Genomic DNA, 26,909 nt, shown 5'->3' with positions numbered 1-26,909 from the left:
AAACTCTCAAGTTATTTATGCTAATGTAGCACAAAAGTGATATGAATAATTATGGTCCCCTCAAAATGCCAGGTTTAGAGATTCTAATTGTAGACATGTCCCCCTGTCCTGATGGATATCCTTTCCTTTCTTGTTTGTCCCTTCTCTGGAATATCTCTTAGGTAGAAATCTCTATTCTTAGAATTCTTCAATTTAGAAATGCTCAGTTTGGGTTTTTTATAATTGACTGACATCCCTCCAACTGCTACCTCAAAGGTAGGAAGTTAATCAGATTCACCTAAGCAAGCCTTTCATTTGAGTGACTCTGATTTCCAAACTGTCCTGAAGCAAACAGTCAAGTTAACACCAAGATTTCTCTTCCAAGAACATTATGGATTCTTTCCTACCATGATCTAATGACCATCATACATTTAGGACTCCTTGGCAACATTCCTGACTACAATCCTTCTATGCTGTTCCCTATACTACTTGGAAGGTATCAATCTTGACTTCACTGTGTGCAGTCAATAGACTGCCCTGATTTTGAGATATGTCAAAATAGGCTTTTCTAGTATCATTTGCAGTTTTATTATTGCAATTTTCTCTGCCATCTCCATCCTTGCATTTTGATTCAGGGTTTCCAATTAGTTAAAACACATGTTGACTTCCCATAAATGTACCAAATGTTCTTTCAATATTGTCTAGCTCATATAATCCTCCTGTGAATCCTTTTGAGTTACATCAGCAGACCCAAACTATATTTCAAAGTAATATATGATCCAAAACTCATCACTCTCATATTGCCCCTGGTTTCCATCCCATTCTCCTTGAGACTTAACCTCACTTCAAGAATCTGACCAGAGAATCAGAGAAGAAAAAATTCTTAGAGGAAATCCACCCAGCATCAAGGTTAGCCGAAGGAAAACATAGTGAATTTATGAAAAGTAAACATTTTGCATCCCAAAGAAACCCCCCAATACAAGTTTATAAAATTACATATTTTGGAAAAAATCATAAATAATTTTATTTGGAATTTGATAATTAAAATCAAACTTAATAAATGACAGAGCAAAATAACATTTTTGTTTTTATGGTTAACTTTTGATGTCACATTTCCTTCATTTCACATAACCTTCATTTCCCAGTATGCCTCTTCAACCTAATATAGTCATTCCTTCTAATAAGGAATGGGGAAAAAAGGGGGGGAGGGGCAAGAATTTGGCAAAATTGACCAACACAAGTCCAATATTGTTTCAGTGTTCCACACCATAGTCAGTTCTCTATCTTTGTAAAGAAATCAGGAAAACATATTCTCATATTTCTCTCTTTATTGCCAAGTTTGATCATTTTAATTTCACAACATTCAGCTTCCATCTTTTTGTTGCTATCCTTTTCATTTACATTGTTGTAATCATCATGTATATTAATAAATTTTTATTCAAATTTTCCTTACATATAATTATTGATTCAACTACATTTTAAGAACTAGATACTTACAGGAAGCCCCTGCCTTCCTACATCACCAGGAGGTCCAGGCTTCCCAGGTTCACCCTGAAAAATAATGTTTATATTTTCAGATAGAAATATTTCTTGAGTCATAATTGTATTACTTGAAAGGTAATAATAGCACATATACTATATATAAGAAGTAGTATTGCAAAGGGGGTAAGGAGTCGATCTATAAGAGCAAGATAGATTTAAGTCTTCTCTCCAGCACTCATTAGCTGTATGATTCTGAGTAAATCTTCCAATTCCTTAGGGTACTAATCAACTCTCAGTCACCATAAGTTGCAGAAAAGGCACCACCCAACAATGAAAGGAGTTCCCTTTAGTATCAGGGTTTCAGAAATCACAGGTCTAATCCCTTTCCTTATCCTTATCCATATATCATGTATTTAAGAGGAAAAAACACGCTACAAATTCTTAGATTAGCTATGTAAAATAACACATACTTGTAAAATGGCATATGACTCAAGAATATGGCAGTAGTCATTTATTCACTCAACAATCATACCCCGTCTCTTATACTTTTAGTAATAATACCGTTTCATAGTGCTATTGAAACCAAGCAAACTGGCTACAATAATCAACATTGTGTCTTATCATTGTGGCTCATTTTTTTTTTTTTAAAGACTACTAAATTTCACATTGATTAAGTTAGGTATCTACCTTTGATCCAGGCATTCCAGGGATTCCATCTCGACCATCTACTCCTGGCAAACCCTGGAGACATAAAAATCTTATATGGAAATTAGGAACAGAGACTCTGTTGCTTTTAGCTATTTGCTAAATTCCAAAATAGTTGGTAATTATTTTAAAAGAAATGGGCTTTCAAATAATAATAAAAATAGAATTATTGTTTTAATAACTAACATGGCTATATCAATTTAAATATGGAAAGTGCTGCATATGAGTACATACATTCTCTCCTTTGGGACCTGGAAGGCCATTTATCCCTCTAGGACCCTGAACACCCTGAAAAGAGAAAAAAGATAAGGGAGAAAAAATACATTTAAGTAATATACACGAGAAACATCCGATTATATTTTCAAAATAATTATTGTGGTTCTGTATATAATAGGAATAAAGGTTTTTGTGAATGCAGGGTCTGAGAGCATTTAGAACTCACTCTGTCACCCTTAGGGCCTGTTTCTCCTAGTGGTCCTCTCTGCCCTTGATCACCCTGAAAGAAATACATTTCTTATTAATAATGCAGAAGTTGCAGGGGTTTTTTTAAATCAGTATGCATATTACATGTTGTAATTGCTATTTTGTCCCAAATGTTTTTCACATTGTCCTAGAATGAATCAATATTTTAGAAAACATTGATATAAAATGAAATTGACTTGGAAATTAAAACTTCTTCATTGACTGAATTGAAAGATCATGATTTTGACAGATTCCTTCTACGTTATAGATATCTTTTGTCCAATCTGCAGATGACATTAAAATAAACCACCAAATCTGCACACCATCAACATTTATTGAGTGATGCCAACCAAATGTTCAGAAATTCAATATTTTGTGGAAAAGGTTAGGAATTTTGATGTGCAACAAACAATATTGATGTTGAGCTCTTTGGACTTTGAACTGTAACATATGCACAATAACAATAACATGTTATCATGAAGACATGAAAATAATTTTCAACAACAATTCTCAGTTTATATACATACATATACATACACACACAAAAAGTCTGAGTTCAAGTGGCTGCCACTGATACAAAAACTGTATGGTCCCTGCAACTTCTTTAACCTCTCAGGGTTCTAAACACCTCTCTAAGACTAAGTTGCAGAGAAGTTGCCAACCTGCATAGGTAAAGGGAATTTCCTCTCCTGGATTTCCCTGTACCAGTAGAATCACAGGTTCAGTCTATGCCTCTCTCTTTATTTTATATTTACTTTCAAGTCTTATAATAAGGGGATAGTTTTCTATTGATTCACCCATACTCTTTTGCCTGATTTTCTTCATGACCAACAGCTTGTATCTGTATTAAGTTAGAGGGACCATCAGTATACAGAGAGAATAATAATCCTATGTGAAGGTAGTGGTATAAAAAAATAATCAAAACAACAAAAACAACAACATATATAAGAATTAGAAGCACAGGCTCTTTAGCTATTTGCTAAATTTTCAAAGCAACTGAATAATTATTTTTTAAAATATGGACTTGAAAATTATAAAAATAAAATTATTATTATTATCATTACTATCATTAACATGGCTGCAAATACTTTAGGATATGCAAAATACAGAATACTACAGTCCGACTGAACTGTCTCTCTGTTCCTCACATATGACCCTGAGTCTCCCATTTCTGTGCTTTTAAATGTTTCCTATACCTGGAATGTTTACCCTTTTCATCTCTGTCTCAGAATCCTTAGTTTCCTTTCATATTTTTTTTCTAGCCAAGAATATGCATTCTATCCCTCAAATAACTTTGTCTATTTTAATATACTTATATTTGAACTTGCTATTTCCCCTTGCTAAATTGTCAGCTCCTCAAAAGAAGTTGTTTTATGTAATGTCTGGGCTACCTTTCTGAAGGATCTCAGGACCAGTCTTGGTCTTAGTGGAGAAGTGATGAAGGCAGGAGAGCCACAAGAGGATGGTCAAAAATGGAATGTCTCTTTTCTAGTTCTCTCAGCCCTTAAATACCTTGGTATGATTATATCATTACAGCACACTAAGTATATGTAAACTAGAGAACCATTACATCACCATGCTAAGTACTAGGTAGTTGTATACTAAAGAACCATCATCTCATCAATTCCACTGAGTTAACACCTTGTTGTAAGTATCCTTCTTTCAAGTATACTTCTCCAGAGTTCTGGCCCTCTACAATTTTACTTCTCTGTATCCATATCTCTTAGCAGAAATGCCTGGCATATAGTAGGCACTTAATAAATGTATTTGGTTAATCGATACCCAAAACATTTTGAAACATGAAAAACAATTACAACATCTATCATTCTATCTCTTCTGCTCTGATCAATAAAACAACAACATATTCCCCAAATATGAAGAATTAAGAAGAGAAAAACAACTTACAGGTGCACCAGGAAGTCCCTGGGGCCCAGGTTCACCATCAAGGCCACGAGCTCCCTGTAAAATAGAAAACAGGTGATAATGAGGTTCTCCCAAAAAGAATTGCATTGAAAAATCAATTATAATGTACAAATGTGGTGGAACACTATGGTGTTGTAAGAAATGAGAAAGGGGATCATTTCAGAGAAATCCAGGAAGACTTGTATGAACTAATGCAGAGTAAAGTGAACAGAACCAGAGGAACAAAATATATGATAATAGTAATTAGAGACTATAATATCCTATAATAGTTATAGTAGTTTAATAGTGAGTGGTTGTGTGTGGGTTTGAGTTAGACTTAGCTGTTGCTTGCATGTGTTTTAGTACCTATTTCTTCACGGTATTTAATTACCATACTAAAGGCCTATCATCCGGTTTTGGGGTTTGATGGAAGCGATAAAATTTAGTAAGGGGGGTAGTGGGGTTTAGTGGTAAGAAATTATTATAAATATTGTTTGTCTTTGCTTCTCGCCTAAACACACACAGACACACAAATACACACATACACCTTGGGAACAGCTAGATGGCACAGTGGATGGAGCACTGGTGCTGAAATTAGGAGGACCTGTGTTCAAATCTGACCTCAGACACTTAATATGTCCTAGCTGTATGACCCTGGGCAAGTCACTTAACCCCAACTGCCTTAGCAAAAAAAAAGAAAGAAACCCTGATTCACACATTGACCAACTACAGTTCCAAAAGATTAATGATGAAAAATGCTACCTATTCTAAGATAACAGAGCAAATGGACTGAAATGCAGTTTGCTACATGTTATTCTGTGTCTGTAATTTGGTTGTGAAGGAGGGTTTGTAACATAGCTAATATAATCATCCCTATTTGAAATGGATTTTATATCTCTTGCTTTCTCAATATGTAAAGAAGAAGGTGGGAGAGAATCAACAACTAAAAGTAAAATAAAATTGAAAAAAAATCTTATTAAAGAAATGAAAAAACATTAAAAAAAATTAAATATCATTTTAGCTGTTCTCCTTTCTTTTATAAGATTGATTTACCAACTTGGAAAGTCAGCAACTCCTTAAGCCTAAGAGGTGCCTCATTGATTTTCATGTACCTTTTATCTAACATGAGGGTTCTTAAGCTTTTTTATGCCAGGGACTCTTGACAGTGTTGTAAAGTCCATGGACCCCTTCTCATTTTTTTAGAAATGCATAAGAAAAAATGCATAGGATTACAAAGAAAATCAATCATATCAAGATAAGTTTTTTTTTAAGATCATATATCCCAGGTTAAGAACATCTGCCTAACAGCATGCACTAAGGAAAATTCAGTTAAGCACTTAGCACATTGATGCATCAGCCCAAATTTATAGCTCACATCATTGAAAGCACTTCAATGGTTATACTGCTTTGCTTTGATACATCTATATAGCCTTTAAGAATGTTTTTGTAAGTTAATATTGCTACCCCATCAAGGCATCAAGGTTTCAATAATACTAATAACTAATTGTTATAACTAAATTCCAGATACTTTGCTAGGTCCTCTCCAATCATTGTTTCATCTGATCTTCACAGCAACCCTCTGAGGTAGGTGAAATTATTAAACCCATTTTACAGATGAGGAAATTGAAGCAAAATAGAAATTAAATGACTTGTCCAATGTGTTTCTGAGGCTTTTATTAGAATTCAGGTCTTCCTGATTCCAGGCCCAGTGCCCTATCCACTACGCCACCTGAGCCTAGAGGATATATAAATAAATGAAATTCTTTAAAGTTTTGAGATATAAATAACTGCTCTGCAGTCACATTCCCAGAGTTTCTAGAGCATCTGGGCAAATCAGATAGTGAGTCAAGCTCTGATAGGCACTGCAATCACAGCTGCTCCAGCTTCTGTTGCTACAGTTGCTTGAAGGCATTTCTGAGACTCCAAAACCTCAAATCACATCAGAAGTCAGAATCTCAGGCATGTGGCCCATTTCAGGCGTGCCCTACAAAATCCTTTTATTTGACATTTCTACTCCCATTTTCAAGCTCCAGATATTGCCAAAGGTATCAGCTGTCCCTCCCTCTCTTCCCCGTCCTTCTCTCTCTTTCTCTCTCTCTCTAGCTCTCTCTGTGTGTCTCTGTCTCTGTCTCTGTGTGTGTATGTCTCTGTCTCTCTCTGTCTCTGTCTCTGTCTTTGTCGCTGTGTCTCTATGTATCTCTATGTGTCTGTATCTCTCTGTATCTCTCTGTGTGTCTCTGTCTCTCTCTCTCTCTCTCTCTCTCTCTGACTCTTTGTCTCTGTCTCTCTCATCTCCGTTGCTCTGTCTCTTTTTCTCTCTGTCTCTCTCTCTGAGACTCTGTCTCTTTCTCTGTGTGTCTGTGTGTCTGTCTGTCTATCTGTCTCTCACTCTCTCTCTCTCTTTCACACACATACACACACATACATACATACATTGGATAAATCATTTTATCCTTTCAACTTCAGTTTCCTTATCTGTTAAGAGGATAATAATAGCACCTACAGGATGGGTTGTTGTAAAGATCAAATGGAATCATACATATAAAATGATTATGGCTTGAACGTGTTTTATATGTCTGGATAATTAATAGTCAGATTCCGCCTAATACAGATTTGAAATAACTTATTTCAATCATAACTTTATAAGATAATTTCTGTCTTTTATTACCATTGACAGGGTAAAAATAATAATCCAAGATAAGTAATGTAATCTATTATTAAACATAAAACCATTAATAGTGTATTATTAAATATACAAATATTTTAAATACCTTATTGAATAATTAAATTATACAATTCTTTATGTTACTTGAAGACATGTGGCATGGTACATTGGAAAGAGCATTGTCTAAAGTTAAAAGGCTTGGCTTTACCTCCTGCTTTTGAAACAGACTATCTATGTATCCCTTGACAAGTCATTTAAACTCCTATCAGTTTCCTTCTTTGTGAAACCAAGAGTATTGGTCTGGATGACATCTTGTAGTCTACCATATATAGAACAATGATTCTCTGATCCCCAAATGCTGTTACAGCTCTCTCCACATTTTTTCTTATCAATAAAATAGGGATTTAAAAATTTAATTAAAAAAGAATGAGGATCATATTACTAGAAAAGGCAAAAGAGACAGCAAAAGTATCCTTATTTTATGATATCATAAGGTTCTTAAGGTCAGATGGGTAGAACAATGGGAAAGAGGGCCAGCCCTAGAGTAGGAGGACATGAGTTCAAATTCAGCCTCATATAATACAGTCCTGAACAAGTTACTTAACTCTGTTTGCTTCAGTTTCTTCATCTGTAAAACGAGCTAGAGAAGGTAATGGCAAATCACTCCAAATGAAGTCACAAAGAGTCAGACACTGATTGACTAAACAACAAAAAGGTAATAAAGGCACTGTGTACACATTATTTTACTTTTTCCTAATGACAAAGTATAAGGCTCTTCTAAATAGCTACTAATAGAAAACTTTAAAATTTGGATCATAAAAGTAAATGGTTTGATGCTGGATTAGAAGGATGGATAATCAACCTCACAACAAAGTTGAAGTTATTATTCCCATTTTACAGATGGAGAAACTGAAACAGGGACAAGCTAAGTGACTTACCCAAAATCATATAGCTAGTGAGTAAAGCAGACTTTGAATTCAGACTTTCATGACTCCAAATCCAACACTGGGCTATTATACCACCTAGATTAATACTTTTACATAATACAAATAAAGAAAAACTAATGTAATAGACAAAAATGTACAAGGTTGATGAGAAAATATAAAAAGAAACAAAAGAATAGACAGATATTGAAGTAAGATGACAGAACAGAAGAGGCAACAGTGAGCATTTAGAATTCACAACACCTTTTACTAAGATTCAAAACCAGTTACAGATCATTTGAATTTGAGGCAGCTAAAGAATCATAAAATACACTGATCCTTAAGAATTAGGAAAAAGCAAAATGTTACTCAGCATTCTCTTAGGTGAAGAATGACCCAGGAATAATAAAATAGACCTTATTATTCATCATTAGTTTTATGTAATGATTACAGAATGTAAGTTCCTCAATGACAGGGAGTAGCTCACATCTGTCTTGGTAACCTCAACACTTAGCACAGCATCTGACCCATAGTAGGTACTTAATAAATGCTTGGTAAGTTTAATTGAATTAAGACCACAAAAAGATACTTTTTATATCAGAATTCATAAAAAGAACATGTTTGAAGAACAACTTGATAAAAACTAAAGCAAAAAACTTTTATTTTTGTTCAAAAAATATCAAGTGGAAGCAATTCTCAAAAATCATGTCAGGAAAAACTCTGTGCTTTGCTGCTAACTAGCCTTGAAGTTTAAGGCAAGGTACTCTGGTCTTCAGTCTTTCCTCTCCAATAAAATAAAAGGGTAGGAGATTTAATGATTTCCAAGATCCCTTACATCTCTGAGAATCCATGTTCCTAATACTAATTAATTTTCTCAGTGAAAGATCATTTATTTTAAGAGATGATTAGGATCCAAAAAGGAGAGGCCTTTATAGGAGCAACTTAAAACTCCAAATAGGATTAGGAAACTATGTATAAATGGAAGGATACGTAGGAAGAAGGTTAAGTTCACATCCTCCATAAATGAAAAAACTTGATGTGTTTTGTATAATAGGGGACAGGGTAGGAAAAGAAAGGGAAAGAAAGGAGCAAAGAAGACCTGGTTTCAAAACATAGAATACTTCATGAATCTGTAATTCATATACATGAGTTGGACGCCCCATCTTATTTTACCATTATTAAATAATATTTGTTTAAATAGCTATTTAAATAAAATCATTTCATTTTTAAAATCAGTAATTAAAATTAAGTATTCATAATCTTCATAAGTTTCCTAAACTAAAAACAGAACAGTGTGAATAGGCTACTAAAGTGTTTTAAATGATTCTATCAATACGATGATCTTAAGCAAAAAATAGTTGAATAAATCATGACACATCCAAGCAATGGATTGTAATAATGCATTAATACCAACAAATATAATAAAGGTAAAGGGAATTGGACAGACCTTGGTGAATTAATACAAGGAATCATAAAGAGAAAACCAGAATGCATACTAAATATGAGGAATATTGATTATGAATGAAGAATACTGACTTAGAATGACTTAAAGTTATCAGATATTTTATACATTTAAATTAGTTAATGCAAAAGTATATATTTGTTAGAAAAAGGTAATAAATGTTATGGTTCTTCATCATTACATTTCTAATAAGTCATTTAATGTTTTAAAAATAAGATAATTTTGATCTTACTTTGTCCCCTTTGGCCCCAACTATACCGGTTATTCCTCTTAAGCCTTGAGGACCCTAAAAATTAAGAAAAGAAAGAAAAAGAATAAAAAAATAAATTTTAACTGAAATACATTTTAAAAAAAAATTTTATTGCTTCATTTTTTCTTTAGAGTAGGCTTTGTGCTGGTGAGCGGTTTAAAAACTATATCCCTCTATAAGAGAAAAACTTAAATTTAGATGGCAAAAATGAATGGCTTGGTACTGAACTAGAAGAAAGTCAGTGACCTTGACTGAAACATTAGAAAAACAGAATATTTTTATAACCAAAATGAATATTTGTAAATGATGATATCCCTAATAAAAAAAATTAAATCACAAAGGCTTTCTTAGCCTTGAAAAGTAAAAATGATTTTAAATATTATGAAAATTTCCATACAAAGCTAGAACTGGAATTACTAACAATCAAAACTGAGACTGATATTTTTTTTCATAAACATATCAAAACTTACATGCTCAGGCCAAATTGATAAAAGGCTTATCTTCTAATACAAAGTTCTAAGACTTCTAAGAGTTCTTTGACATCAAAGTTGTTTGAAATGTGAATAAGTTTTACCATTGGGGGAAAAAAACTGTTATACCTGACCAATACATCTGGCCTCAGTAATCATACTAATGTGCTTGAAGCCCAGTACTACAAGTTCTAAAATGAAATATATATTATCCATAATAGAAACTATTATAGATAATTGCTTTTCACATACAGTTTCTTTGAGGAATATAGATTTCAAGTTTCAACAAAGATTGCTTGAGACAAATATCTCATGACTCCCTTATTAACACATTGATATGTGGCTAGATAGATATGTGTGTGTGTGTGTGTGTGTGTGTGTGTGTGTTATGAGATATATTCAAGAAATAGGGAAGAATTGGAAGTTTGGGGTGTTCCTAAAAAAGTGTCAAGTGTTCTACCAGAGAATGGATTACATCCTATATACCCCCAGGCACCATGTTTACATCTGCATAGGAAAAAAAATAGTTCTCCATTCAAGCAATCTTGGGGTATTCTGAATTAGGAAACCAAAGGCAGCCAAGAAGTGAAGCACATTTCTCAAAAGTCAAATGTCTGTAATTAAAGGAAACTGGTAATAGTTAAAAGAACATTAGAATTGTGCCAGGGAACCTGGGTTTGAATCCTGAATGCTTCTCATCTACATAACTCTAAGGAAGTCATTTTATTTTTCTAAGTATCATTTTTCTTATCTGTATAACATTTAACAAATGTTTTGGCAACATATATGGTCTTTGTTTCAATAAATCAATCCAATTTGCCTCAGCTGTCTGTAATCACTCTCTAAGATTATATATTGCAAAGTTTGTTCACTGGGGAATTCCCTAAACCAATGAAATGACTGATCCAGTTTTTAAAACATCACTAGAGTTAAAGCAACATGTTTCCTTTAAAAAAAAAAAAAAAAGGTTAGTTGATGGTGGTTGTCTTTCATTCTCAAAGAGGACCAAATGACATTATTATGACATCCTTTAACAAATATATTCTATTAAACACCAATATACAAGGTGCCTCTGGAGGTATGGGCATTTTTAAGCTTTAATAGTTTTTAATAAAATTTATCAGCTTAACATTTCACTGATATTTTTGGTATATCCTTAATCTCAAAAGAAAGGCAGAGTAGAAGCAACTTCTTACTCTTTCATTCACTATTCAATTTCCTCTAGCTTGGTTTCTAACATGTTCTTTGGCAGGATCCAATTAGAAGAGCTCCCTGAATTAGTTCATATGAGTTGAGTGGAGAAGTTGAACAAGTGACCCATCTTCTTCCAACTTCATATGTTTGGGCTTCTGACCTTTATAAACAAAAACAATGTTTGTTTCCTGTCTCTCCTATAATGTTGAATGTACTGCCATGTTCAGTGAATATTTGGAAATTATTGCTCCTATAATTATCATTATTTATTCCAACATGAAAAGCAGAGTGTGTTAATTCTATCTTCATCTAGTGATCCCCCCAAATGGAACAGTCTGGCATAACATAATGCTTTGAAAAGAGGAACACTGTTATTTCAAATTAATTAACTATGCATATTAAAGCAGCAAACTACTAAAACACAAGGGAATGCCTTTTTATTAAAAGACATGATTGCCAGCAATTAAGAATGTTCTAATTAGAATGATAATATGCTGGGTTTAAAAAAACTAATCAGTCTGATCCTACCTACTCCATATTCAAGAGGCATATAATTGCCAATGAACAAGTGGCTAGTCTTTTGAACATGGAATACATACAGAACACCTTTCTTTGCTCTATGGGTAATCTTTTGGATATTTAAACCTTAAATCTGTTTTTTTTAGATTTTGGGGGGACAAATAGCATTTTATTTTTTATATTACATATAAAGGTAGTTTTCAACATTCATTTTTTGTCAGATTTTGAGTTTCACATTTTCCCCTCTCTCTCACCCCCTCCCCAAAAAAGCAAGCAATCTGATATACATTACATATGTTCAATCACACAAATATATTTCCACAATAGTCATGTTATGAAAGAAGAAACAGAACAAAAGGGAAAAGCCACCAAAATAAAGAAAATAATATGCTTCAATCTGCATTCTGACTCTATAGTTCTTTCTCTAAATATGCATAGCATTTTCTTTCTTTTTTAATTTAAAATTTTAAACAGAAAAAGGGAAAAAATCATTGTCATGAGCACAGCAGAACATGAGGGGATTCAACATATATAATGATAAATTTCCATTTCAAGAACTTCAGAATTGTCCATCTTTCCTTTGCTTCCTAATAACTTTTCTTTTGTTCTCTGCTATGCACTTTTTAACTTTACTTTTTTTCCCACTTTGTCCATCCCCAACAGGCTAAAGTTAAATACAGGTATGTTTGTTTTAATATACATACATAAACACATATATAGATATTCATACATATACATATATACACACATACAGATATATGGGTTGTTTCTTGTTTCCTCTAACTCTTCTATTTTACTTTTATTTGCTAGTTTGCCTTGCTATTATTTGGCTCCCCTCCCACTCCCACCCCAAGAATTCTTCCCCTATCTACTCCCTACACCCTTTTTGTCCTTATGTAGCCCTTTCCCATTAATCAACACACCTAATACCACTCATAAAGACCCTTCTATAGCTACCTTTTCCTATTCTCTCCCCCTCTTATTTCTTTATAGATTTTGGAAGTTGTTATACACTTCTGTGTGTGTGTGTGTGTGTGTGTGTGTGTGTGTATAATATTGTTATGCCCCCTTTAACCCATTCCTGATGAGTGGGATTTCAGCTCTACCAGTCCTGCTCTCCCATCTAATTCCTCTCTCTTATACCTCATTCCTATAGCATAGTTACTGTTTTTACCTTTTCTAACATAGTTTTGCTTTTTAGTATCACATCATACTCAGATGTATCCCAATCTTTCTTTTGGACTACCTAATTACTAATGACAATCTTATATGATTTACATTTCCATATATAAAACATAAAAAGTTAGACCTTACTGAATCTGTGAAGTTAGTCTTTGATGTCAGTACTTATATGTCAAATTTTTATTGACTTCAGGTTTGTTTGTGACAAAATTCTAAAAATCTGACAGTTCACTTAATGTTCTTTTTTTTCATTCAGTGTTATACTTAATCTTGTTGGATATAATATTTTTGACAACAAGTCTAGTTCTTTTGATTGTCAACATAAAATATTCCAGGCCCTGTGGCCTTTATTGTAGTCACTGATGAGTCTTGTGTGATTCTAATTGTGGCTTCAGCATTTTGAACCAAGTTGTTGTTGTTGTTGCCTGTAAAATTTTCTTTCATCAGGGAAGAGGAGTTAGAGTTCAAAATTTAGCAATGATGTTTCTGTATATTTTCTTTATAGAAACTCTCTGAGGTGGTGATCAGTAGATTTTTTTTCTATTTCTACTTTCCCTTCTTATTCTATTCCTGCAAGCAAATTTTCTTTAATTATTTCTTGTATTATTGTGGCAAGATTCTTTTTTTGATCATAGGTTTTGTAAGTCCAATTATCCTTATTTTTTCTTTTCTCCAGATCTATTGTTTTTCTTATAAGATGTCTCACATTCTCTTCTATTTTTTCATTCTTTATTCTTTATTATTTCTAATTTGGTGTGTAAGTGGAGATTTTTAATTTGTTATTTTTCTACCTTTTTAAATTTCATCCCTAATTCAGTGATCTGCTCTTTCTCTCTTTTATTCATGTAAGCATTTAGAAATATATAATTTCCCTAAATATAGCTTTGACCCTTTACTATATATAGTTTTTTATTGTATCATGAGATTAAAAGATGCATCAATCAATTTTTGTGCTTTCTTTTCCAAATTAACTTTTTTCCATAATTCTCTTGCATAAATATCATTTTTTCAACTTTCCAAGTAGATGTTTTGGGCTTGAAATCAATTCACATTTTCCCTTTCAGGTTTTAAATATAGTCATTTTGACATTATTATCCTTTTCTGAGTTTGTGTTTTGATCTTCCCTGTTGTCATAGTAACTGTGTAGGATCAGGGCTGTTTGTTTGTTTTTTTGCTTATTTTCAAGTTGATTTCTGTTGCTGGGGTATCAGGGGGCACTGTCCCAAACTTCTTACACTGGGAACAAGGGACCTTATCACTGACTTGCTATGTCAGGCTTCTGGGACTGACAGCTTGCCCACTGTGCTAGGGTGGCCCAGCCTAGTTATACCTATTGTTTCTGGGTATCCAGGACTGGCAGTTTGCTCTGCCTGCTGAGCCATAACTGCAAATTTTCTATTGCTGAACTTTGCTGTGGCTAAGAGCCTTCCGCAGCCTTAGCTAGACACTGCTTGCACTGAGCTGTACTCTCCTTTTATTCAAATAAGACAGACCTTTCCTGAAGTCCTTTCTAAGCCTGGAAAATTGTTTCACTTTGTCATTTTGTGGATTCTGTCACAGTAGAATTCTTTAAGAGACTTGGTTTAACATTGTTTTTAGGGGAAACGGGATAATTCAGGCAATTTCTTGCTTTCTCTCCACCATTTAGTCTCTTTCTTTTTTTTTTTTTCTTCTTTTGTTTCTTTCTCTTTTTTAGGTTTTATGTGATGGTAATTAATAGTGCTCCAAAGGGAGACATAACTTTGAAAGTAAAAGTCACATTACAAATATTTTGGAGGAATGAGAAAGAAATCACCTTTCAAATCTATGGATGGAGAAATAGTTCGTAACTAAACAAATGAGAGAATTACACAAGATGTAATTGGCTATTTTGATCATAATAAAAATTAGAAGTAAAATAGAAACCTGGGGGGGAATATCTTTGGAATTAATTTCTCTAATTCCCAAGGTATATAAGGAGCTGATTCAGATGTAAAAGACTAAAAGCCATTCCCCAAAAGATAAAATAGTCAAAGGTTATTAACAAGCAGTTCAAAGGAAGTTCAAATTTCTTTCACAGGAAGAAATCCAAGCTATCAACAATCATATGGAATAGAAAAATGCAAAATAAAACAACTTTCTACCCATATTCATCAGACTGGCAAGGGTAGCAGAAAAGGGAAATGACAAATGTTGAAGGGAATGTGGGACAACAAACAGATGGAACTGTGAATTAGTCAAGTCCTTCTGGAATGCAACTTGAAACTATGCCCAGAAAGTTATTAAACTGTGCATAATTTTACCACTATTCAGTGGTAGATACTATTTTACCCCAAAAAAATCAAAGAGAAGAAAAATCTGCATGTACAAAATATTGTAGCAATTCTTTTCATGTTATTCAAAAACTGGAACTCAAAAGGCCATTTTTCCATTGGGAAATGGTTAAACAAAGTATGACATATAGATATAGTAGAATATTATAGTGGGATAAAAAATATTAGAATGGACAACTTCAAACTAAACTGAAACGCTCTTGAAGATATACAAAGCAAAATAAGCAAAAAAAAAAAAAAAAAAAAAAAAAAGAACAATTTATAAAATAATATTATGAAGAAAAGCAGCTTTGTAAGACTGTAGAACTCTGATCAACACAATGATAGACCATAAATCCAAAATAATTAAGCTGAAAAATGCCACTCACTTCCTGATAGAAAAGTGGTGAACTTAAAATGTAGACATATATTTTTGGACATGGCTAATGAAAAAACTTGTTTTGCTAGACTATATGTATAATATTGAGAAATTTATTTTGAGGGTTTGTTTTTTAATTTGCTTATTGGGGAAAATGAGGGAGATAGATTAAATTTATAATACTAGTTATTTGAAAAATAAAAAACAAAATTTTAAAATAAATTATAATACATCCCCCCCCCAAAAAAAAAAGTATTTGGCTATATATTAGAGTTCTATCTCTCCAAAAGAAGGAAATTGCCAAAATCTTAATCTGTAATATTATAATACAAATTAATATTATAAAAGACTTAACAATTACAAAATGTGCATATTAAGTCACTTCAATTGCCTTTTTTTTTTTTTGTTCTTTATCACCCAGGACATTCTATCTTCCACCTTCATACTTTTGCTGTAGCCTTTCTACATACCTAGAATGCATCCCCTCTCACCTTACGTCTTAAAGTACTTAGTTTCCTTGAAAGTTCAGTTCAAGTTTCTGCTTCTACATGAAGCTTTTCCTGATTCCCCTAGAATTCCTGATTCCCCTAAAATTATCTTGCATATACTTTATATGCATTATTTATATGTACATGTCTTACCTAATATAATATAAGTTCCTCAAGAAGTGAAATTTCATCTTTGTATTTCCACTGCCTAGCATATTTCCTGTACATTAATAGAGGCTAATTGATTGATTAATTGTTTAAAGAATTCCTTACCGGTGGTCCTTGAGCTCCCACTTCTCCAAGTTCTCCCTGATCACCTTCTTCTCCCTAAAAAATTAAAAATTAAAAAAAAAAACAGTGAAAACTGAAAAATGTCAAGCAAAACAAGCATATTAATATCCCCAGTCTAGCTTAATTTCACATTTTAAAGTTTTCTAGTCTGTAGTTTAAAATACTCTGAAGATAAAATATTAACATAAGAATATTCTACCAAAGAGCCCAAGGCTTGCCAATGAAAATGTTATTTTTTATTCTCCATGGAGCTACAGGGAGTCACATTCAACCAAATAATTTCATGTGATTAATCTTTTCCAAATGAATTCTCTATAGAATATAAATTCAGACAGCTTGAACTTTTGCATTCACCTTAGCAATAATCCACAAAATGACACAATTTGACAAGAGCTTCTTTCCTTTTAATAGCTTTTCCTAAAAGATGCTTTAGGAAATTCAACTTCATTTCTATTTTCATTGTTCCTTTGTTCCATATTAAGAATAATCCACCTTCATTTCTCTCAAGGTCTAGCAGTGATAGTTAGAAATTTCTGCAAATGAAATGACAGTCAATTCCAACTATCAGCGTTAATGGAGAGGAACAAGTGATTCAGATAACCTAAAGCAGTGTAAAATGCAAAAATCAGTTATATTTGGTGTAAGAGTGTATTATAAGGTTTTTTGCAGATGATTTACCTCCCTAATTATGTTAAGATTGCATTCCCTAAGTACCAATAACTGATAGTGTAAGGAGGCAATTCAGATAGTTGCAAAGGATATCAGTCTGGTACATATGAATTGTTAGGAATAATTCCCTAAATAGATAGTACACACATGAATGAGCAACAGTTGTCTGCATACCTCTGATTAATTACCTCTCTAGACCACTTAATGTGGGGGAATGGAGAGAAGAATCAAACAAAGGTAATTTGCAGTTTGGCTTTAGTATATTTTTATTCCTTAGTTTATTTTTCAGGATTTTAGATATCAATTCAGATGTTTAACCCCTAGGACAGTACTGTATTTATTTGCATAAATACAAAAACCTGGATGTTATTTTTGCAAATCTAATAAATAGATTTAAAAAAGGAAAGGGTGGTAAAAAGGATCCAGGGTCAGAAAATTTGAATTCGAATATCAGCTATATTTCTTACTCCCCCCACTGTGAACTGGGGAAAATCCCAAAGTTCTCTGTGTCTCAGCTTTTTCATCAATAAAACTAAGAGATTGAAGATCACAAAATAAACACTCTATGTTATTTCATTTGATCCTCAAAGCATTAATTAAATGCTATATCATTATTGTTATCATTATTATTATTAAACATGGGAAAACAGATCATAAGATAAATGAATGCACCAGAATGTCCCTATACCAATAAAATTACAGGACTACCCCCCAAAAAAAGAATCCTATTTTAATGGCAAATTAAAATAGCTCCTTATTGGCCAATTTTCAGGTCACCTTTGCCAGCAGGTCTGAGGTATGATCCTCAATAGGGCAGTTCAAACACAGAAGGTACTTCAACCCAATAAAGTGGATATTCAGATAAAACTGTTCCTTACAAATAAACCGGCTTTAAGCATCTTCACTTGGCAAATGCTTAGATTTATGCATTTGATAAAAGGTCAATTTGCATATCTAATGCCTCCCACGAGGCCTACACAGCAATATTCTGCTTTCCTTCTGAGTTCTGTCAACAATACAAACATTAACTTCAAATAAGAGCTTTGGAAGCTCTTTCTCATCAATTATTTAATCCTTAGGGTCCTTAAGCACTTGTTGAGTGTAAGTGCATGGAAAGATAGGGTAAATCGTAGCTATTCAATAAATGACTGCTTACATGTATTGAAATTGTGTAAGACATCTTTGTATACTGTTTCAGGTGAGAAATTCAATTAATCACCAGAAATACAATAGTAACTTCTACTTAAAATGACAAATTTTGTGAACTCAGCAAAAATTTCAAAGGGAAAATGAATTATCTCTATGCCATATTTAAATAAATGTATGTTTCATTAGAATGTAAGCTCTTTGAGGTTAGGAACTGTTTTGTATTTGTTTCCCTACAACCCACAATGGTTTTTTATTCTTGACAATTTCTTTAGAAACTCCCACTGAATCTGCACAAGGTGATCCCAATTAGCTGAATATTTTTAAACTTCCTAAGGAACTTTTTATGGAAGAAGTAATTGCACACATGTAACATAAAACTAAAACTTTTCTGTGGCAACATCATCTCTCCAAATATAATAGAAGTCAACAGGGAAAAAATGTATAATTCCTCAGGGTTATACAATATCTGAAACAAGATTAACATGTTAAGAAGAAACATGGTATAAGGAAAGTGAATCTTCTTTGTGGTTCCAGTCAACCTTATTTTAGGGTTTATGAGCTAACTAGGAAAGAACAAGAATCAAAAATGATAATAAAGTTCATATGAGATTTCAATAGATATTCAAACTTCCTGAGTGTGCAACCAAAAGCTCTTCTTTCTAGGCATCCATTTCCTAGTCTGACACTAGTTATTATATACAGCTGTTGTATTACAGATGAGTAAAATGGTTCAGCTATATAGGGACTACAAAAACATGAGGCTTTAGCAAGTTCATCAAAATTCTAATCTGAACTCTGTCATAGTATGATATAATACCAAGCATTTGTATAATTCATCAAGGTTTTCAGAATGTGCATTTCATTTAAGATGGGTAGCTAGAGTGATGGAGCTAGAGTCAGGAAGACCCAAGTTAGAACTTTTCATCAGTTAGCTATCACTGAATCACTCAGAGCTTCAGTCTCCTCATCTGTAATATATGAACAATGAATGCAGTAACTTCATAGGTTATTATAAAGTTTGATTCTAATAATGAATATAAAGGACTTTGCAAACCTTAAATCATTATAACAATGTAAACTGATATCATCATCATCTTCATTAGCATTATTAATATTCCACAATAAGAAAAAGTCCTCCTTTTTTTCCTCTTATGTGAAATCAACGTAGTTTGACCTGAATTAAGTTTGAATCTCCTAGATTTAGAGTAAATCATTTGCCAGTATTCTTTTGGATGTGAGGCAGCTGAGTCTTTATGGCACTTGCCAATAGGTCACTAAATCTCAGTTGTCTCAGTAATAATGGCAATTCTCAATTCACTTTATCCCGTTTCTCCATACCTCGCAGTGATGATATAGAGTTGGGGTAAGGAAAAGCCTTTGTAAACCATAACATATTACCCAAATAAATTATAATTATATCTCTACAAAAGCCAAGGAAATAGAAAGCCAAGCACTATTCAACTAGCATTGGTATTGAAAATGTTTGCACATTGAAAAATGCAGTTAGGGGTTATTGTTGTTGTTGTTGTTTTTAATTCACTCTCATTTTCACCTTGACTCTTCTGATGGAAAACACATCAGATGCAATTTACAATAATGGATTTCATGAGGTGGCCATTTTGCTATTAAGTTAATAAAGTTGCATCATTTATGCCACCACCAAACTGTCTGGAAAACTCCCCCTAACTCTAAGCTTTAGAGACAGAAAATAAAAAGCTTTAGAGACAAAAACAATTCTGACCCAGAGCTGAGGAACCCTAATGATCAAAACCTATTGTGAAACTCTCTATTGGTTGATGCCATCAATGGTTTGCATACCTGAAATAAAATGAGTTTTTCAAGGAATAAAGCATTTAACTAAATAATGATGAAATAGTAGATGTGTCCAGAAAGGAAGCCCAACAAGAATGTGATTCACTTGGGAAGGAAAAAAGAAGACAGCAATGAAAAGAAAGAAAAACCTAAATGAATGCATTAAAAACTACACTTATTTCTTGTAAATGATTTACGTTAAATAAATCAAGGCAGGTCAAGAATATCAGTATATGCCCCTAAGAATCTTGCATTTAGGGAGGAAAGGTAAAACATTTTATGCTTTAATAATGGTAATACTGGTATTAATCACTACTTCTCAGAGTCAATTTTCCAACTAAATATTTATTTTTCTTACCTTATGACCTTGTCTTCCTGGTTCCCCAATTTCTCCCTTTGCTCCTTTGTGACCCTACCAAATATGAAAAAAATATATATCATTTCAGTTCTTATCTTTCTCTAGAGGTTGCCCTTAAAAAAAGATTTGGCTTCCCCAAATCCATAGCAATATGCTACTGGAAAAAGAATTATTAAACTCAAGAAAAGAAAGTTATTGCTTAAAATATCCTTTTAATCTTCATATAGTATGCGTGGAAAGATCTCACATTATCCAATGTTCCAGTCAACTATGGCTGCTCCCTATTCTCTAAGACTATTTTTCTCACTTTAAAATGAACGAGACATAAAGACTGCTACCTCAGTCATCACAAAAGCCAGGAGATGGCAGTCTTGACTCAGCTACCCACCCCAAATCTCCAAATTAATGTGAAAGTTTATGAAACCGGGCTCCCTCCCACACAGAAAGCCCTTTCTTGAGAGATAGTCATAGGCAAGGTTATTGAACAGCTATTTGATCCTATCAACTATTTCTGTACCTGACATGACCTGTCTAATGATTCCCATAAGGGAAATTGGAATTGGGTGGCAAAAGGAGATTTGAAAGTAGCTTCAGTTGATTAGTAGTTTCTTTTGGTATATGCTCTTTGGGTGAAAACCCAGGCAGTTTATCTTGCTCTTGGCTTCCAAAAGCTCATCTCATTCCAGGACCAAAAGTCTTCATCCTGTCTAATCGAATAATTCCCAGTTCTCCAGAACTATTCAGCAGTGTGTTTTTAGGCTAAGGCCACCAGAATCCAAGAGGATCTTTACTGGTAAATCAATCATTTTCTCTCAGTAGTTCTTCAGATTGGGACAAAGGCTTTCTCTGTGTCTCTCTTAGGGCTCGATCTAAATTAAGCTGAGCTCAGAGATAGGGAGAGGAGAGAGCAATTTATACCATCACAGAGTCATTTGAGATTTGTCTAACAAACTTCCTTTTAGGAGATTGTATACTCACCCAAAAAAAAAAAAAAGAGACATAGTAAGAGAGAAGGTTTTGAGAATACTGTTGCTCTCTACATGAAAGAACAGAACCCAAAATAAATATTTCCCTTCTTCTCTCACCCCAATAGATCAATTCTAATAAATGTAATAATAAATTCCCTTACCCTCATGCCTGGTAGACCTGGATATCCCGAACGACCAGGTGGACAGGAATTGGGACACTACAAAAATAATCACATAGAGTTAGCAGGGGAAAAATAATATTTTAAAACCAAATAGGCTAATCAAATAAAAATATTAAGAAGTTTCAATTGGCACACCAAGCAAATTAAATTAAATAGGTATTCATATCTCTTTTCAAAATTTCATTTCATTAATTCAGTAGCCTATTTCACTAATATTAATCACTAATATATTAAATGAGAGGCAAAAAAATGGTATAGTAACTAAAGACCTAGACCTAGAGGCCTGGGTCTCATATCTCAGCCATCCTGGGTTAATGGCCTCCAAACTTTTTAATTCATAAAACCCAACAGAAAAAAAATGAACACATACTCACAATACATTTATATTTATTAATAAATTATATACATGTCCTCATTATCTGACTCAAAATGAAAATGAGAATGAGACAGAGACCTTAATTTGAGTTGATTACCCTCAGCATATTCCCAAAAAGGCATATATTCCAGCAGGGAGCTGTTCTAGGGGACAGAGGGTATTTTAGAATTCAAATAGGTAGGTAGAATTGTAGCAATAGGTGTCTAGGTGGTGATTAGATTATATTTATATCTATTTTTATATCTATTATATTTATATCTATATAGAATATGGATTATAATTGCTTTGAGGCACCTACAGTTTAGTTTAGTTTAGTACAGTAAAGGGGAGATTAGGAGCTCACAAAGTAAAATCAGAATGCAAAGTAGGGGAATTTGGGTCACCAAACATAAGGGTACATGTAATTATGTTAAAGACAATCATCATGAATGGCTATCACAGGGATGTTGAGATGCAATCCATCTTTCCTACTCTTTGACTGGTTAATCACATTTAGCCCAAAGATTATGCCATGATTCCTTAAAGGGCTGCTGCCCCAATTCTAGAGACCACTTTACTGAGAGACCCTCTAAGATTATAATTTTCAGCATAGATTTGCCTTATTGGAAGCAATTTGCTCATAAAGAGCTCTCTAAATTGATGAATTCAAAGGCTCAGAAGCAAAAATGAACCTAAAGCAAAATACTATAGTATAATAGATGGGAAAATGGACTTGCAGCCAAAAACCTGGGTTCAAGCTCTGCCACTAAAATATATAAACTATATATTGTATTTAATTATACTTTAACATACTTAACATGTATTGGTCAACCTGCCATTGTGGGGAGGGGATGGGGGGAAAAAGGGGAAAAATTGGAACGAAAGGTTGGCAATTGTCAATGCTGTAAAATTACCCATGAATATAACTTGTAAATAAAAAGCTATAATAATAAATATATATATATATAAGCTATATGAATTTATGGTTGTTACTTAATTGCTACCCAAGCAATTTAATACTATGTTACAAAAGATTGGCTGAATCATATCAATAAAGCTAGTTTCCACACCACCAATTCCCTACATTAATGAAAACATAGGTCCAGATACAAAAATACCTAAATATAAAATAGTTCACTTCTGAAATAAGGGAAATGAAATAAATAATAAACATTGGTCAGTTCCAAAAGGTCATAGAACAAGAATAATTTCATGCATGGAAAAATAACCAACTAAATCCTGTATTATCCAATAGGAAACTGCTGGGATACAAATTATTTGTTCATCCAGATATCAGATGAAAGTCTGCTTCCTAAAAAAGGAACATACAGTTTTTGACTGACACAATTTTATTCATAAAAACTAACATCTTACCAGTGGATCTCCATCATGAAATCCAATTGTTCCCTAAACAAATAAAAAGAAAACAAGTTACAGAATATTCAGGATCATAACTTTTCAAGTAAAATAAATATAATTAGTTCAAATATCTGTGGACAAATGGTGGCAGAGAGGCATCTGCCAAGAAAATAAATGAAAATATCGCACAATTAACAAGACATGGCAATATGAAATATTTAAGAATATCCTAGAAAATCAAAAATCTCCTAATAATTGTGCTAGTCCTTTAAGGGGGCTCTATAATTGTTCTTTCATACTTTGAGGGATTTCTCCCCACAAGTTTGTAGGAAGGACACTTCCCTAAAGACAAATAAATCCTATCCAATCCTATCTTGATCTTATTTTTAAAATTTCTTATTCTGCAAAACATTATTTTTCCACATATTTTCTATATTTAAAGAATTCATGCCTTTAATAAGAGATGAAAATAGATAGCCACATTGGGAAATGATGATAGTTATAAATAAGGGATAATAATGATACTTTATGTTTACACTCATTCCTTTATTTGCTCTATAACTACATTTGTAAAGTTTGACTCTATGGACCACAGAAAGATCACAAGGTTAAGAGTACTTACACTTGGTCCTGGAGGACCTGGAGGGCCAGGTGGTCCTCTTCTTCCAGGATCACCCTAAATATTGGGGATATAGAAGCAAATGTTTAAACAAATGACAACTTGTGGCACAAAATAGAGAACAAATGATGTGGTACATAAAGACCCACAAAACTCATCAAATGTTTAAAGCAAGCAAGGAAATCAATGAGTCCTTCCTAATCTAATAATTTCCATGGAACAAGAGCAAGATAATGAATGAGTTCCATCTCTCAAACTAATAAAATGAGTCTAGACCTGAACACAGAAATATAGAAAAGCCAATTCTTTTGGACAGGGCATTTCTATGTCCAAGTCAAAGGTAAATTAGGAAGGAAATGCTGCTTGATTTTTATAGCTATTGATAAAACCAGTAAACATTAATGGTACTGTGAATACTATATTATAGTAATAATATTACCTTCATCATGAAAAAAATTAGTTTCAAATGAGAAATAGGTAAGTCTTTGCAGTAAGTCTGTCCCATGCCAGTGTTTTTTATATCTCATTCATCACTTGAGTTATTATACTTACTCAGAAAATTCTAATTGGCATTGTGTTTTAACTGGTTTTGAAATCAGAATTTATGCATGGCATGTGATTTCCTTCTTCCTGTTCTGCCACAAAAAATCACTAACAAAAACTTGGATCATTTCCATCTTATTATTATTTCAAATGTTTCCAACTCTACCTAATCTACTCAAATCTACTCCTTAAATCTTACTGTGACCTAAAATTTTTAAAATGTTGATCTCTCAAAGTCATTTCTCTGATCATAAACTTCTTTATTCTCATTGCAAACGCATTGCAATTATTTCTGTTCTAGCTTGTTCTTTTTCCTTATTCTCTCTGGTCTAGTGTGACTTTCTGCCTTTCAGTCTTGACCCTAGAGTTAATCAGTTCTAATACTATGTACTATGCTAGTGCTGTGAAGATGTAGTACAGTCTCTGCCCTTATAGAGTTTGCAAATTCTAAACATTCATATGATGTTACTATAACAACTATGAAATGCTTAGTATAAGAGTTGACATTTTATATATTTTACTTTGGCATATGTAAAATGTTCTTTATCCATAGTTTTGTACTTTATAGCAAAGGGGATCCACATATAAAGTGTGCTGAGTAAATACAATGTGATTTCAATGGATTCTGAAATCCAGAATGAATTTCAATTGAAAATATATCCATTTTAATCTGATACCCCAAACTTTAACCCTAATAGATGTAAATATAATTTTGGGTGGTTCTATATGATAGAGAAGAAGCTGTTGATATAATGAGTTTTGGCTTTTCACAGAGAAATCCTAGATTTGGTCTAGCCCAGAGAATACTAATAAATGTTTTCATCATCAGCTAGGGGAGAAGGAGAATGTATATAACTCACACTTAAATTTAATCTGCTTTATCAACACTTTATTAAACCTAGACAATCAACAAAAGGATAAATCAAGCCCTAATGTGAATTTTGTGTATTTCCAAGATATAAATGTTCATACTGAAAATGTAACAATTAGCTCTCACAAGCCACATTAGGAGTTAGTCTAATTCCAATTCTATTATTTATTAATTGTGAGATTATAAGCAAGTTACTTCAACTCTCTGAACATCAGTTTCCTTATCTGTAAAATAGGATAATAAAATATGTGCTTCCTTCTTTGTGAGGTTGTTATGGAAGTCAAATGTGATGATGAATCTAAAGTATTTTGAAAACTTTAAATTCACATAAATTATCTGCTGCTACTATTATCATTGTATTCATGACACTTTAATATAAGTGGTCATAATTTTAGACCACTAATTCCTAATTTCATACAAATGATCTAAAGAAAAAACTTTGCCTAAGGATTAAGTAACTTGTTGTTCAGTTATGTCCTACTCTTTCTTACCCCATTCAGATTGCTTTTTTGGGGGGGAGAGATTGCTTTTTTGCTATTTTTAGCAAAGATACTAGAATGATTTGTCATTTTCTTCTCCAGCTCATTTTTTAGATGAGGAACTTGAGGCAAGAAGGATTATGTGATTTGCCAAGGATCACATAGCTAATAAATGCTTAAGGCTATATTTGAACTCAGATGTTCCTGACTCCAGGTGCAGCTAGTTCTCTATCCATGGTATTCTAGAGACTTCAATCTGCCCTTAACTAGTTGTATAACCTCTGGCAACTTACATATGGCAGTAACTATATGCTATACTAACATTAAACCAATAGTTCTCAACTCTTTTGGTGTCAGGACCTTGTCCCTGAACTGCTTTACTGCTTTAAAGATTTGCTGACACAATGAAAATAAGGGTATGCTGGACCATACTAAGAAAAAAAAAAAAAAGCAGAAGACAAAAGCAAAGTGACATTACTGTTCTAAGAACCCATCAATATTATTACTTAAAGGCAATAGTTCTACACAAACAAGTTTGCATATTTATAACAATTTCTTTCTTTTTGATATCTTCCAACAAATCAACAAACATTTATTGAGAAATAATCCATTTTACTCACAGATGGTCCCACACGTCCAAGTTCTCCAGGAAGTCCTGATGCACCAGGAGGTCCCTAAAGTTAATAAATTAAAAGGAAATTAGGGTTTTTTTGGAAAAAAAAAATACTTGATCAAATCATATTTAAAATCTGATTTAAAGGTATGTGACCACTGGTCTCTCAACGAGATAGTAACACATTCCATAAATGACCAATTACTTTGTGTGGACCAGACATTTCATAAACTAATCCAAAAATAATTTTCTATCCTGAAACACATAGCATAAGAGGATTGCCACAAA

General features: G+C 33.0%; 1 protein-coding gene across 1 annotated transcript in view; it reads right to left on the bottom strand.

Moving 5' to 3' along the window:
* Window positions 1-26,909, bottom strand: part of COL9A1 (collagen type IX alpha 1 chain) — a 124,411-nt gene that overhangs the window by 44,704 nt on the left and 52,798 nt on the right. The window contains exons 13-24 of the mRNA XM_031968607.1: window positions 26,629-26,682; window positions 24,119-24,172; window positions 23,512-23,544; window positions 21,762-21,818; window positions 20,633-20,686; window positions 16,627-16,680; window positions 9,813-9,866; window positions 4,534-4,587; window positions 2,609-2,662; window positions 2,401-2,454; window positions 2,149-2,202; window positions 1,477-1,530 (exon numbers count right to left, since the gene is read on the bottom strand). Coding sequence (XP_031824467.1) covers window positions 1,477-1,530; window positions 2,149-2,202; window positions 2,401-2,454; window positions 2,609-2,662; window positions 4,534-4,587; window positions 9,813-9,866; window positions 16,627-16,680; window positions 20,633-20,686; window positions 21,762-21,818; window positions 23,512-23,544; window positions 24,119-24,172; window positions 26,629-26,682 — 630 coding nt within the window. The remainder of the gene's footprint in view (window positions 1-1,476; window positions 1,531-2,148; window positions 2,203-2,400; window positions 2,455-2,608; window positions 2,663-4,533; window positions 4,588-9,812; window positions 9,867-16,626; window positions 16,681-20,632; window positions 20,687-21,761; window positions 21,819-23,511; window positions 23,545-24,118; window positions 24,173-26,628; window positions 26,683-26,909) is intronic.

Source organism: Sarcophilus harrisii, chromosome 4, assembly GCF_902635505.1.
Source record: "Sarcophilus harrisii chromosome 4, mSarHar1.11, whole genome shotgun sequence".
Lineage (NCBI taxonomy): Eukaryota > Metazoa > Chordata > Mammalia > Dasyuromorphia > Dasyuridae > Sarcophilus > Sarcophilus harrisii.
The sequence above is the reverse complement of the archived record's forward strand: the minus strand, read 5'-3'. Positions and strand labels throughout refer to the sequence as shown.